Source organism: Elgaria multicarinata, chromosome 11 (assembly GCF_023053635.1).
Source record: "Elgaria multicarinata webbii isolate HBS135686 ecotype San Diego chromosome 11, rElgMul1.1.pri, whole genome shotgun sequence".
In the NCBI taxonomy this organism is placed as follows: domain Eukaryota; kingdom Metazoa; phylum Chordata; class Lepidosauria; order Squamata; family Anguidae; genus Elgaria; species Elgaria multicarinata.
In genome coordinates, this window is record NC_086181.1 from 5,692,706 (window position 1) to 5,708,749 (window position 16,044).

At 39.7% G+C, this 16,044-nt stretch overlaps 1 protein-coding gene across 1 annotated transcript in view; it reads right to left on the reverse strand.

Annotated features, from left to right (window-relative positions):
- Positions 1–11,990: 11,990 nt before the first annotated feature.
- LOC134406634 (EF-hand calcium-binding domain-containing protein 3-like) overlaps positions 11,991–16,044 on the reverse strand; it is a 47,407-nt gene continuing 43,353 nt past the window's right edge. Inside the window, exon 7 of the mRNA XM_063138152.1 lies at positions 11,991–12,693. Within this exon, the coding sequence (XP_062994222.1) occupies positions 12,400–12,693 (294 nt within the window). The 3' untranslated portion in view covers positions 11,991–12,399. The remainder of the gene's footprint in view (positions 12,694–16,044) is intronic.

Sequence of the window (16,044 nt, forward strand, 5' to 3'; positions counted from 1 at the left end):
ATAGTAATAGCCAGCCCTTCAGCAAGAACAAACACACAGACACACCTTAAGGACTGAAGCAGTTTATTTACACAGACTAAATCTAACATGTAGGGCTCCAGTCAAGGCTTAAGCGGAAGGGAAGGGAGATCGAAGGGAGGGGAGGATAAAGGGTTAGGAAATAATAGCAGCAATCAAAACATACACTTAAAATCAGTCCACCATGCCACAAAGGTGGCTAGTCTCCCCTGGAGCATCCAGGCACTTTAAAACACAAAAAACCTCTCTAAAACCGAGCTGTCACCAGGCCCAACAGTGATCTTCCATTCCACACACATGTAGCCTCAGGGAAGATGGCTAACCCCAGACTACCCACTCCTTTATCCCTTTTTGGGTCTGTTGGCATCATGACCCAGCTTAGCCAATTCCAAACCCCACTTGGGCCACTGGCGCTCCCTCCCTTGTGGACGGGGGAGGGGGGCTCACCAGCCCCTTGTTCCCACAGCTGGAATGAGTCAGCACCTCATTAGCATGACCTTGGGCAGGCTGATAACTTCCCAGGTGCTGTTTGTGGGAGAGCGGGAATACTTGGCTCATGGCTCAGCCAACTATTCTCTCTGAGGTAGACCTTGAGAGTTGCTCCCATACGCTCCCTCCCTCCCTCCCTCCTCCCTGCTCAGAGGCCAGGACAAACCTGGACAAAGCCAAAAGGATTGAACAAGACTGCAGCCATCTTGGCTGTTGGGCTGCTGGTCTTCACAGGTACCAATTTGGATGGCTTTAAAAGGGGGTTGGATATATTTCTGGGGAAGAAGGCTATCAATGGCTACTAGTCCTAATAGCTATATGCTAACTCCAGTATCAGAGGTAGGCAGCTGGGGAATATGGGTGCAAGGGTGCTGTTGTACCCATGTCCTGCTTCTCGAATCTTGGTCAACAGCTGGTTGGCCACTGTGTGAACAGAATGCTGGACTAGATTGATCATTGGCCTGATCCAGCAGGGCTCTTCTCATGTTCTTAAAGTTGATGAATTGACTTGGAAACCTATATGGACAAATCTTACTGAAACTTCTGCAAGAAATTATTAAACTGTTCCTGCAAGAATTGCAATACCAGCTTGTGCAAGTGCAAAAAAGCATTACTAAAATATACAATTCTGTGCAAGTGCAATAATTGGGAAAATATTGATATATTTGAAAAGTAAAGAAAACGTGGTGTTCCCAGCCTATACAATGAAACCTGTTTACTTCATGAGCCAATAAACAAGTCTTCCTAATAATTCCTAACATTGAGTGTGTTCCTTTTTGTTGTCACACATGTATCTTAAGATGTAAGGCTCTATCACACCAGTGTTATGCTGTGCAATCACTGTGAATTGTATACGAAGGACTCTGATGTTTTCTACATTATAATGTGCTGTTATGGCATAGCACTCCGATCTGTCCTGCTGTGACTGCTCTGCTTCCTGAAATGAAGCACCGAAAACAGAATCTCAGAAAGAGTAACTCTTCTTACTCCCCCACAATCCCAAGGCTAATTTTAACATACTTCCTTGTCCTTTTCCGAGTGGCCACAGGAGGATGATTTGATGATTTTTAAACTGCAAATTAAACAAATGCTTACATGTGCGTAAGTTTTAAAGATAGACATCAAAATAGGCACAGTAATAGATATTAAGGAGGGCTTTCAGCATACCAAATTTAAATCAGGTTGGGTCATCGTTGATTTTTTTAATGATTTTTTACATTCACCCCCCCCGCCCAAACCCTTTTCCTGGTATGCAAAAGATCTTAGGAGCGCTGCCGCTAGGGGTGTGATTTAGCTAACAACAACAATGACAGCTTTATGCTATGGGGATAATTCGAGGGAAACAGGTACGTGGGATGAACCTCATATTCTCCTGGAAATGACAACCAGTGTATATGGGGAAATGGAATTTTAGGACTTTTTCACCGGTGTCCTCGCACCTCTGGAATCAGCTTCCATCAGGGATTCATCAGGCCCTTTGCAGTTATTCAGGAAGGCTCTGAAGAAGCACCTGTTTTCGTTGGCTTTCCCATAATCTGTGGGCTGAAGGTTATTGGGGTGGTTGTAGTTTTTATTATATATTTTTGTATGGTTGTTCTGTAAGCTGCCTTGAGAGGGTTTTTACCTTAAAAGCGGCCTAAAAATAATTTAAAATAAAATAATGTGTACATTGTGCAGCACATTGATTATGTAGGCTTCCATAAAATGCACGTTTCTACACCTTAAGGTTGAGAAGAAAGCATTGGAAGTGTGTGGGAGGTATCTGGTGAAGTCTTGGGGCCAGATAGAGATGAGCAAGATTTTTTAGTAATCAGGATGTGTGGCTTCAGTTCCTTGCAGGAATATTTTGTTCTTTCCCCATGACTAGGGCAAGCAGAATAAATTATGCAAAATGATTCCACCTGTATAATTTATCAAGGTTACAGACATCACATTTTCATGGTGCAGATTTTTTTTCTTAATGGACATGGTATAATGTGCATAACCATTGGCCATGAGGGTTTGAGATGATGGGAATTGCAGTCTAAAACATTTGGAGTGCATCAGGTCACCTACCCCTGCTCTAAACACTCTTCCAAGGCTCATTCCTAAAGTAGAAGCAATAGTTGCCTAGTATTTTTGCTTTTTAAGGCACATTTGTAACTGATTTGTGTGCAAATCCAAAACTGCTTAATTTCATCTGAGGCATCATGAGGCATCACCTGCAAAATGGGTAGAAGAACAATGACCCACTTTACTAGTTTGTCAGAATGGTTAATGAGATAAGGCCCAGTGATGTAGTGGTACATTTTGAAGTGCAGTGCTCATCATGACGGAACCCAGAGCCATGTCCCCAAGGAGAGTCCCAAAATTCAGGTAGCTGTGTTGATACATGTCAACAAACCAGTTCTAGCAGTTGTATCGCCATCAGCACCAGCAGCTAATGTGTCTTAATTGCCAATTCAAGATCAAGCCACCTCCAAAATACTTTGCATTAAAACAGAGAACAATTTATTGTTGCTGGGAAAATTCATTTCCCCCAACTACTGTGAGGACTGCCGCTAAGCTCAGAGGGAACAGTGAAGTTGGTTGGGGGTGGAAGATGATGTCAGCATCCCTGCTGATAAAAGTGCCAATGCTGTGTCCCTGCGAGGCCTGGCTGCACTACATCATTGATGAGGCCTGCCCATCTTGCATAATAAAACTGTAAACCAATAATTCAGTCATCGTATGGTTGGTTTCATCTTCACTTGGATTATCAGCATGCAACACTCCAAACCATTTTAAAGCAGAGGCTAGATGATGGATGCTGTAGTCACAGATTTCCTACTCAGCAGTGTGCAGGATTACATTACCTCCGAGGTCCCTTCAACTCTATGATTCCATGTCTGCTAGAAAGCACACTTACTTAGCATGTTGGATGTTGAAAAGTCTGGGTTCTGGGGGGCAGAGCTTGGCGGCCATGGAGCTGGTAAGAGTTTCTTAACTTTCTAACCGGCCACGCCAGAAAAGTCAATTATCTCCTTTTAAAAGGGCATAAATTTCAAAGGAACACGATGGAAAAGGACTATGAATATTAATTGTTGATGTTGCTGATAATGGTGTAAAGTTGAAATGATTTAAAAGTGAGAAATTTGAAGCGGTTGGAGAGCTGTACAACGTCTTTAGTTGAAAGTGAAAGAGACTGCTGTGTGCTGGGAAGTGCACGGCAGTTAATTGCTTGTTATTGTTAGAGACGCGGAATTGATTTATGGCGAATCTCACTTTTTATTGGAAAGCAAAGAGCTGTTAATTACCGGCTTTACAGAGTGAAAGCAACCCAGGCATAGACTGACGGACGGTGTGCTAATTTGAGATTATAGGGGGGGGGAAATGGACTGCAGCATTTGGAGCACTTGCAGCATTTGGGGAGGGGAGACAACTGCTTGATACTGTTGGAACTGTGTTTTATGGTTGTTCGATCTCCCCCAGCGAATGCTGTCTTGATGTATGGTGAAATCCCCCCCCCCGCAGAGAAGAAAGAGTTATTAAGTATTGAAAAGCACAGAGAGATAAAAATAGCCTAGGCAAGACGGGGAGCCGGGACTTAAGAAAGAGATTTATGCCCTATGTTGAATATAAAAAGAAAAATTAAAACGGAATTTGCAAAAGTTACATGGTCAAGGAAACGACCCAGTAATCACAACCTCCCTCATTTGGAAAAATTGGCTTCGGAAGAAGAGCAGGGAGATACAGACACAGCAGCAGAAGATACTAAAATGGCGGAAGGTGGAAAATCAGCTGGCAGCCAGCCAGCCACCTTAGCTGAAATCAAGAGTGTTATTGCAGAAAACAATGTAATCATTTTTTAAAAAAATGGACCAGCAAACGGAAAAATTAGACAAGCGGATGATTGTGTTGGCTGATAAAATAGCACAGAACGTCAAGAGTATAAAGGATTTGGAGGCAGGAGCAGACCTGATCGAGAAGAGACAGAAGGCTTTTGAAAAATCGTCCAATGTGCAATTCCAGGACCATGAATTAAGGCTGATAGCTTTAGAAGATCAAAATCGTCGTTCATCACTTTGTATAAAACATTTAATTCAAGTTCAAGGAGAAAATTTGCGAGATATAATTCTGCAGTGGTTCAAAGAGATGATGCCTGATTTGGAATTAGAGGACTGTGATCTGGACTGAGTCCACAGAGTGTGGGAGGGAATTATAGAGGAGCTACCAGAGATATTTTGGTGAAATTTGGCAATTATTATAAAAAAGAGCAAGTTATGAAGAAATTGAGATCTATGGCCCTGCTACAGTATAAAGGCAAATCAGTGCAAATTTATAATGATCTTTGTCAGCACACATTGAATTGGAGATGCAGTGTCAAGCCGATAACAGAAATATTAGTGAAGAAAACAATAAAATATGCTTGGGGTTTTCCTGTATTTTTAAGATCTACATATGGTGGGGGAAAGCACAGAGTAACCTCTTTGGATCAGGGAAAGGAGTTGCTGAAGAGCTTGGGTCTGTATGAGGAAACAAGTGTGACTGAAACAGGTGGGGGGGAAGTGAGGCTGGGGCATCTGGGATGTAATAGTATTGTTAACTGCATTATGAGATAATTGTAGATAGAAATGTTAAGCATAGAGACCTTGCCGGCCAGGCGCAGCACTGCCTCCCCCCTCTCCCTAAAGTAGATGGCTGGAGTGTTAGACTTACGGGGATTTGGGGGGGGAAGAGGTGGGGAGAGGGGGGGGGAAGGGGGGATGGTGTGGGTTAGAGTAAGGGGTTTGAGGGTTTTGTTATGGTGTTTGTGTTTTTATGTATGTGAATTTGAGTTACAGAGCACAAGGGATCGGAAGAGACATCAAAAGGGCGGATATGGATAAAAAAATAAAAGTATCAACACTCAATGTTAAAGGTTTGGGGGCAGTCGTGAAAAGGAGGAGAATAGAACAAATGTTTAATAAGGAAGGATCTGACATTATTATGATGCAAGAAACACATCAAGGGTACGAAAATGTAAATATGATAAGGACAAAGTGGTTAGCTTATTATGAAAAGTCATTGGGGACTTAAAAAAAATGGAGTGGCCACTTTGATTTAAAAAAAAAAGTGGATTTATATTAGAAACCATAAAAAAGGATGATAGTGGTAGATATCTTATGATAAAAGGTAAAATTGAAGGAAAGGTATATACATTAATTAATGTTTATGCCCCAAATGAAAGACATAGAGAGTTTTTTATAAAATTATTTAAAGAAATAGAAGAATTCAAGGAGGGGTATGTTATCTTAGCTGGGGATTTTAATATGGTTATGGATAATAGATGGGACAGGTCAAACCCCACTAACGTTGAAAAGAGGAATGATATCACTATATCACTACAGAGGCCCTTCTCCGTGAGCCCCTGTCAAAGGAAGTGAGGCAGGTGGCTACTAGGAGGAGGGCTTTCTCCGCTGTGGCACCCCGGTTGTGGAACGAGCTCCCCAGAGAGGTCCACCTGGCGCCTACACTGTACTGCTTTCTTCGCCAGCTGAAGACCTTTTTATTCACTCAGTATTTTAACACTTAATTTTAACTTAAATTTAAATTTTACTGTTTTAACTCTGTATTTTAATCTTATATCAACTTTGCTGTGTGGTTTTATCCTGGTTGCGCTTTTTATACTGTATTTCGTAATTGTGTTTTAACCTGTTGGTGTTTTACTGTGGTTTTAATTTTTGTGAACCGCCCAGAGAGCTTCTGCTATAAAAGTGTAATAAATAAATAAATAAATAAATAAATAAATATTGAATAAATTAGTAAAAGAAAATGATTATGTGGATTCTTGGTGTCTACTTAATGGGGCCAAGCCTGGGTTTTCATATTACTCCCTAGTTCATCATACATACTCCAGGATAGATCACATATTTGTCTCAAAAGATTTTGCAACTAAGATTTGTAAAATGGAAATGGGGGTAATAAAGGTAACAGACCACACATTGTTAAGTTTAGAATTTGCAATTAAGAAGAATTACAAAGAAGCGTACAGGTGGAAAATGAATATAAAAATATTGAAATATAATAAAGTGGTAGAAAAAATTCAGAGGGAATTGTCAGTCCTGGGAAATTAATGAAAAGGGAGGAACAGCTGGGTCAGTCGTTTGGGACACCATAAAGGCTGTAGTAAGAGGAATCTGTATTAGGGGTGTGCACGGACCCCCCGCTCCGCTTCACTTGCAGATCCTCGATTTTCAGAGCGGGCCGCTTCGCCCCGCCCCCGCTCCGCTCCACTCGGAGCTCCGGATCCGGATCGGAGCTCCATTTCCCCCCCCATAGGCTTGCATTGAAAGCTAAAAAAGTAAACAACTTTTTTTCTGTTCAAGTTAGAAACCTCACGTTTGGCACCATGACACCTCATGGGGGTATACACATGCACACCAAGTTTCAAGGGAATCCCATCATCCCCTGATTTTTTGGGAATTTTTGAAAATCGGGCACCCCATTCACACCCCTTTCGATAGCTCCGTCAATTTGCACGTTAGAAACCTCAAACTCACCACCATGATAGCTTATCCACGTGTCCACATGGACGAGAAAGTTTCAAGGCAATCCCATCATCCCCTGATTTTTGGAGAATTTTTGAAAATCGGGCACCCCATTCACACCCCTTTCGATAGCTCCGTCAATTTGCACGTTAGAAACCTCAAACTCGCCACCATGAAAGCTTATCCAGGGATACATATGCACACTGAGACTCAAGGCAGTCCCATCATCCCCTGATTTTTGGGGAATTTATGAAAATCCAACACCCCTTTCCATAGCTCCATCAATTTTGCACGTTAAAAAAACCCCTCAAACTCACCACCATGAAAGCTTATCCAGGGATACATACGCATGCCGAGACTCAAGGCAGTCCCATCATCCCCTGTTTTTTGGCGGGGCTTAAACCTGCAAAATTTGGAACTTCCAAAACTCCAAGTGAGCGCAGGAAGGACTTCTCCCCTGAGTCAAAGCCACACACACACAACATCCCTGCGAGGTGGGCAGGGGAGGAGGGAGGGAAGGCAGGCAGGCATGCAGCTGGCATTTCTGGGGGCATAAGGAAGCCAGTAATGCATATAAAATGGAATAAATAAACAAATAAATAAACAAAGGAGGGGTGGAATTAAAAGCAGCAGTGTTGCTGAATAAACAGCAAGAAGAACTTTAAAAAAAAAGGTTATATCTGTCTTTTACCAGCAATAGGGGGACGTGCCCGGGGGAGAGGGAAGCAGCTGCCAGTTCAGCTCAAGAAAGCCATTGCTTCACCACGAGAGCTCTAAGAAGTAAACGCTCACTTTAACTCATAATAGGCATCGCTCCACCACTAAGAAGTAAACGCTCACTTCGACTCATGATAGGCATTGCTCCACCATTTTACTCTCTTTGGAAGGCTCTGATGGCCTTCCAGTACAGGAGAGAGTGGGGGCACGTCCACGATGAGATGCCCTAGGGGAGCTCATCCCCTTGCACCACATCTTTTCAGTTGTTCCCCAAAGTTAGGGTGGGTAGCAGTGCTGTGTTTCTATCTCTTATTCTTGGCTTAGTATATGATTTCAGGTTGTGTTTGTGCATTTGGTGGGGCTACTGTGTTAAAAAACACTGGGAAAAGTCCGTTCAGATTAAGAAAGAGAAGTTTCCCAGAATCCCAAGTTACCCATTTTGCCTATGCCCTCCTCTAACTTTGGGATCATGTGATCATGACCGGGAGCTGACTCTGCCCCTCAGCCCTTTGAAAAAGGTATTTTTCCTGGTGATTTTTTAAAAAATTCTAGCGCGCAACCCGCACGACGCAGAGAGGTGAGAGTAGTCTCAAAATGACCCCCATCCACGACTCTCTGTGCACAAGAATTTTCAGAACGATAGCTTAAAAATCAACCCAGTTATCCCCGATTGTTTTCCTCAATGCAATCCTATGGGCGAAAACCACCGTTTGACCCGCGCTGTCCGTTTGTTGACCCGATTTTTAAAAAATTCTAGCACGCGACCCGCACGATGCAGAGAGGTGAGAGTAGTCTCAAAATGACCCCCATCCACGACTCTCTGTGCACAAGAATTTTCAGAACAATAGCTTAAAAATCAACCCAGTTATCCCCGATTGTTTTCCGCAATGCAATCCTATGGGTGAAATGTTTCAAGATGGTGATCGGAGCACTCCGCCTGAACTAGGAGCTCTGAAAAATGGCCACTTCTCTTCGCCTTGCTTCTAGGGGTCCGCGGTCCGCTTCTACTCCGCCTCTGGGTAAGGCGGAGCAGGCCAATCCGCTACTGCTTCTCCACTCCTAATCGGAGCGGAGCACATGCCTAATCTGTATTAGAGAAATGTGTAACTTAAAAAGACAACAGCATGCAGAGCAGGAGAAGTTAGAAATAGAAATTAGGAGTTTGGAGGAAGAATATTGGCAGGGTAAAAATAAATATAAATTAATAGAAATACAAGCTAAGAAGAAACAATTAGAAAATTTAAATTTAGAGGAGGTTCAAAAAAATTTAATGTACATGAAAAGGGAGTATTTTGAAAACAGCAATAAGAGTTCTAGATTGCTTGCCAGACTCACACAAAAGGAAAAAGCGAGAAACGGGATAGGAGCATTGAAGGATAATCAAGGGAATTATTGTCATACAATGAAGGATAAAATTAAAAAAATTCAGAAATTTTATCAGGAATTATATAAGGGTAAAGAAATTCAAAAAAAGAAGTTGGAGGACTATATAGAAAGGTATATAAAGAAGGGAATAAAAATAGTACATAAAGAGCAAATGGAGAAGGTAATAACTCAAAGAGAAGTTGAAGATGTAATTGATAATGTGAAAGTGGGTAAATCACCGGGAGCAGATGGTTTAGGATCAGAATACTATAAGGTTTTTAAGGAGTTTTTAGTTCCGAAATTATTGAAACTGTACAATGCTATATTACAAGGAGAGAAGATACCAGAATCATGGGAACACTCATTGATAATATTAATTCCAAAAACAGACAAAGATTTGACTACCCCTGATTCATATAGACCTATTTCATTAATAAATCAAGATGCTAAAAAAAATTCATCTATTTTGGCGAAATGGTTAAATAAATTTATATCAGAATATATAGGAGAAGATCAATGTGGATTTGTGGCAGGGAGACAGATGCATAGTTTAGTGGGAAGAGTTTTAAATGTAATACACGCGATAAAAAAATCTAAGATCAAGGCAGGAATTTTGGCATTGGATATTTTTAAGGCTTTTGATTGTGTGAGCTGGCAGGCATTAAAGATTATTTTAGATAAAATGGGATTTGGAAATAAATTTAAAACTATAATAGAACAGTTATATTCCCAAAATACAGCTGTAGTGGTGGTAAACGATGGACTCACTGATAAGATACGACTAGCCAGAGGTACAAGACAAGGATGTCTGCTCTCACCGGTCCTGTTTGTAATGGTTATGGAAGTATTGGCGAACGCAATAAGAGATGATGGAGAGATAGAAGGAATTGGAGATGTAAGGAAAATAAAATTGAATATGTTTGCGGATGACACCCTATTGATATTAAGAATCCAATAAGAAAAATAGATAGAATTAAACAACAATTGAGAGAATTTGAAGAAGTTACAGGATTAAGAATAAATTGGTCCAAATCAGAGATGATTTTGTTTAATTACACTAAGAAGGAAGAAAAGGAATGGGAACGTAAGGGAATAGAAATGAGAGTTAAGGAACAGATTAGATATTTGGGAATTAAAATTACAAAAAATTTAGATAATTTAGAAAAGGATAACTTAACGAGGTTAAAAAAAGAGGTATTAGAAAAATTGGAAAAATATAAAAGACTAAATTTATCCTGGTTTGGAAGAACAGCATTAATAAAAATGAAGATTTTAGCAAAGATTAATTTTGTGTTTAGGATGTTACCAATAAAAATTTCAGAAGTTGAGATAAAAAGTTGGCAAAATATTATTAACAAATATTGTAACGGAGATAAGAAAGCGAGGGTAAATAAGAATAAATGGTATTTAAGCCAAAAAAAGGGAGGATTGGGTCTCCCAAATATAAAATTATACTATGTAGCAAACAGGTTAAGACATATTGTAGAAGCAATTATAGGAGTAGGAGATTTAGATTGGATGAAGGATAAAATTACTTGTAATGTAGACATGAGTTTGGAAAATGTTTTTTTTAAGGAAGGAGGGAGAAAGGTGGGTTGAAAGTATAGATAATACTTTCTGAAAGTATAGATAATACTATACTGAAAGTATAGATAATCCTGAGGTCTCAATGGGAAATTTGGAGTAAAGTTAAAGGGAAGCTGCTTCCGAGCAACTCTCCCTTGTCACCGGTAATAATGTTAAAGAATTTCCCAGAGGAACTGAAGGGTAGATTAAGTAAAATATTAAAAGAGAAAAATAAAATGAAATTAAAGGATTGGTTAAGAGATATAAATACAAGAGAAGATATGGAAGAGCTGTTAAAGGAGAAAAAATTATCTTGGTTAGAGTATAGGCAATTAGAACAGTGGAATAAAAAGTGGATTAAAGAAAATAGAGTTTGTAGAGAAATGACGAAGTTTGAGGAGTTAATAGTTAAAAAGGAAAAATGTAAAGGAGGAAGTTTAGTCTTAAAAGGGTTAATGAGCGAAATATATAAAATATTGTTAGAAAAAGGGCTAATGGATAGTTCAGGAAAAATGGTATGGGAGACAGATTTGAAGGTACAAATAGGGCGACAGAGCTGGGAGGGACTGTGGAAACAAAGAGTGTTGAGAAGTATGTCAGTGAGAATAAAAGAGAATTACTTAAAAATTTTGTGGAGGTGGTACCTAACCCCGATTAGATTGAATAAGATAAATAATCAGCATTCAGCAAATTGTTGGAGAGGTTGTGGGGAAAAAGGAACGTATTTACATATGTGGTGGGAATGCAAATATGTACAAAGATTATGGAAGATGGTGTTTTTTGAAATTGAAGAAATAGTGGGAATGAAAATAGAACAAACACCAAAAATTGCATTACTGTCACTATTTGAAGATTTAAAATGTGGAAAAGAAATTAAAGAATTGATATCGAGTTTGCTGACTGCAGCACGATTGATGGTAGCTAGGAACTGGAAGCTTCAGGGGAAATATTCTATTGAAGAATGGTATAGAGAAGTTTGGGATATAGCTATTAATGATAAATTGACTTGTAATATTAAGTGGAGGAAAGGTATAACTAAAATAAATGAGTTTGAAGGAATTTGGAAACAGTTCCTAATATTTGTGATTTCTAAGGGAAGTGGGAAACCGCCAGCGGAAGAAAGCATGAGATTTTGGAATCAGGAATAGATCCCGAGGTGGGGGGTGCACTTATATGTTAAGAATGATTATATTGTATGATAGGATAGGTTATAGTTAATATTTACTCAATATATATGTATTCAACATTTATTCAAAATGTATGTAGTATGTTGTGTTGTTTCTTTTTTGTAAGATGTTTTAATTTGTGGTAAATAAGATTTTAAAAAAAAAGAAAAGAAAAGTCTGGGTTCTCTTTGTCATAGAAGAAAACATTAGTGGGGGTACATGTGGAAACCCCAACATTTTAAATTCAGTTTATGTATCTTGAGTGTTAGAAGGGACAATATGGGGAATAGAAAGTTGTCAAATGCAAAAGAGAATATTTTGATTCTATTCACAAAATAGTTTTTGACATTCAAAATCAATCATTTCCCCTCCCTCAATGAAGTGACACTCAAAACAGGGGAAACTCAAAGTTGACAAAGAGACTTGCCTTTTCTACTGCAATTTTACACTGTATTAGCCTGCGTACAAAGGTGAAACCTTGTACTTCCTATTGCAGAAAGTATGATCTGGATACCAGCCCAAGACTGTTCAATGAACGCCCCCATATGAAAAGGAAGATGCCATCTCATGGGCAGCAGCAACATCTGGGGTTAATTTTTACTTTGTTTCTGCCTTCCAACTGCATTGATCTGCTTATCTGCAGGAGTGGATGATCGGCAAATGCTGTGATAGAATTTGTTATCATACTCCTGGAGTTCTCGGGGTGTCAAGAGTTCCTGGCAGATATTCCATGACCAGGAGTATGTGGAGAAGGTCTGGTAGAAGCTGGGGTTCCCTGTCTCTAGTCCAATCTCTCCACCGCGCACTCTCCGCCACAGCTTCAGTGACTTATTGCGCTCCCGGACTGCAATTGCCCTCCGGTAGGAATCTGTTGCTTTCTTCACCTGAGGAGAGAGACAGAGGCAATCAAAGAGATTTTTTTGCCTGGCACCTAAATGATAGTAAAGAAGAGGCCAACTGGGCTACCTTGGAGGGGCTATTCTAGTTGTACTACAAATGCATAGGTGTGCACATGGGGTGTAACCAGGCACACCCTAATATCTTGGGGGGGTGTCCACTTTCCCATCCCCCCACTGCTTCCATCGATGATAGATATAGGTGATAGGTTGTTTCAATATAGGTGATAGGACTTCTTAGCCCAGTCCCTTGATAGCAGTTTAGCTGCAGTGTTTTGAGCTCACTGCAATTTCTGAACTGTTTTCAATGGTAATCCCACATAAAGTACATTGCAATAATTCAATCTATAAGTTTATTTATTTATTTTTATTTATTTATCTATTTGATAAATAAGATAATGGTGCTCAAGGCACCTAACAATCATAGGAAATAAAATTTTAAAATAAAAGCTTAGTTAAAACAACAATAAAACAAAGATAGTAAAAACTGTAAAAGCACAACAATAACAGAATAGAAATAGTACCTAAACCAAGGGGCGGGGAGGAGGGAGATTTCACCAGCATAGTAGCGCTGCAGGCAAAAGGATACATGAGCTGAAAGAGCGCAACAACACACAGACATGAAAGTGCCCAGCTCTGGACTCGCTAAGGAAATGGAGGGGGAAAGCTTGGATGAAAACTGGATTAAAAAAGCAGGTGTGATGGAGCTCTGAATCAGAGCAACAAGCAGACACAGATGCCACGCTGGAGCTTGTCACGTTAATTAAGAGGGAATTAGCTCAAGATTGGGCTAAAGCATTACTATCCCTAAGAGAAGATTTAACCACTTTGAACAAAACAATAGCAGAGACCTCTCAAAGTGCAAATGAAGCCCTGGAACAGAGCTTAAAAAACAAAACTTCCCTTAAAATGTTAAAATGAGCCCAGGCTCACTTCAGGCTTCAACTTGAGGACATGCAGGATTGTGATCGACGTCTTAACATGCGTTTAAGAGGACTTAAAGAAAGCTTTGGTGAGAATTGTAATGAAATTTTAATAAAAGTCTTTAGTAAGTGATGGAATTCTACTAGAAGACAGTACAAGCTGGAATGTAACTGTATGCGCTAAAATGTAACTTATGAGCTGGAATGTAAATTGATAAGCCTCTGTCTGTGAAACTGTTCTGTATGTGAACCCTGTGGGAAACATTTAAAGTGCTGTACAAGCTTTTGGCTGAGAAGTAGAAAGCTGCTAGCGCACGCATGGAAGTAACTTAGCCTCATCGGTGTAAACTAAAACCAGATTTGTTAAAATCACAGAATGATCAATGATGACAGCAGCTTGGTGGGAGTCTCTTCTCCTGGCATGACAAAGAGGCTCTGCTGCAGCATGTGTTTCTGTCTTACTGATAAGAAATAAAGGCTTATTGGGCAAGAAAGCAACCTGAGTTGTGTTTGATGTTCTGAAATTTCACAACAGATCAATTTACTTAACACTTTTATCACTTGGATAAATTCTTTACTCCCTGAAATTAACCTCCAACCTGAGGTGATAGAAAGAATACATAGAGCGATCCGTCCAAAGCCAAAGCAAGGGGAACCTCTTAGAGATATCATAATGCGCTTTAACAACTATAATATCAAAATGACCTTATGCTTAGACTTAGAGCTCTTGATAAAATTGAATATGATGAAACCCCTGTGGCAATCTACCAGAGAAGGAGGGATTCTGGACCATATACTACAGCCTTACGAAATGTAACATAGCATACAGATAGGGCTTTTCTTTCAAATTGCTCATAACTTATAATGGAGTTACCAAATCCATAGCCACCCATCTTGAGCCTAAGAAACTATGTGCTCAACTTGATATTCACTAGGAACTTGAGAAGTCAGCCCAGGAGGAAGAACAGGAATCTGGAGAAGAAGAAACAGATCAAGACACTGCTGGCTGGCAAACTAGGCAGAAAAAGAGAGGGAAAATGAAAACCAAAAAGACTTCAGGGAAAAGGAGAAATCCACAGGATGGTTCCTACTTTGCTTGAATACTATTATCTGGATTTTGGCTCAGCTATTGCAAGCATACTGCTTTTTCTTCCATTTCAATTCTCTGGGACGGGGTGTGTGTGGGATGAGCATGATTATTCATATTACTCACCTCGTCATCAGGTCTATTTGAAACTGGACTATGTTCTGGTCTCAGAGGAGTGGACATCTTTAGTCCATTCCCCTGAAATCAGGAGATTAGGAGTCTCAGATCATGCCTTAGTCCGGGCATCCCTACATTGTGAGCCTTCACAAGAGGCTTAGTTTGGAGACCAGACCCTTGATTGGCTCAAAACAAGCTAACATAAGACAAAATGAAAAAAAGAAACCCCAGAATTTCTTGCAATTAACGACACTGGAGCAATAATCTGGGAAACTTTAAAAGTTTCAAACTACTAGGGCCCTATTAATCACTGAATGGAGAAGAATTAAAAAAGAGAAAGAGAATCAACGACTATCCATGATAAAAGAGATCCATAAGCTTGAAACCAAACATAAAACCACACTGAACAAACGTGTTTATCACAAATTGCTTTGGAAATGTTCAGAATTGAATTCATTGGAGATACCTAAAATTATAAATTCATTGCAATATTTAAAACAGCATTATTTTGAATTCGGTAACAAAAATTCCAAACTTCTCGCCCACCTATTAAGAAAATGCCAAGCCAAAAAGACAAGCTGCTCCTTAAAAACTGGCAATGGCAACAAAACATTTGATAAAGATGGAACAATGCATGAATTTGCTAACTTCTAAAAACAACACACACTCCAGAATGCTCTAATAAGGATAATATAGCTCAATTTCTGAACAAAATAAACTTCCCAAAATTCCTACAAGCACATAAACAATACTTAAATGAGCCATTTACAGAGGAGGAAATACAAAATGGAATCAAACATTTAAAATTCTTGAAATCACCCAGACCAGACAGATTTACAGGGATTTTTTTTACAAAATGTTCTCTGATTAAATATCACCCATTTTACTAAAACTATTCCTGGATGTTCAGAACAATGGCCAGATACTAGTATCTTAGAAATCCACAAACGTTGTAGTAATACTTAAACCGTTCAAAGATACTGAGTCTGTGGACTCATACTGTCCTAACTTGTTAATCAGTGTTGACGCAAAACTCTTCACCAGTTTACTGGCACACAGACTTTCAATTGTTGCACCTCCTTATGTTGAGCATGATCAAACAGGATTTCTTTGACAGCACTCAATTCCTTCCCTATCTGTCATATTTTGGACACAATTTACTGGGGACATCAACACTCAGGCCTGACAGCAATAATACAAAAGCATTTGACT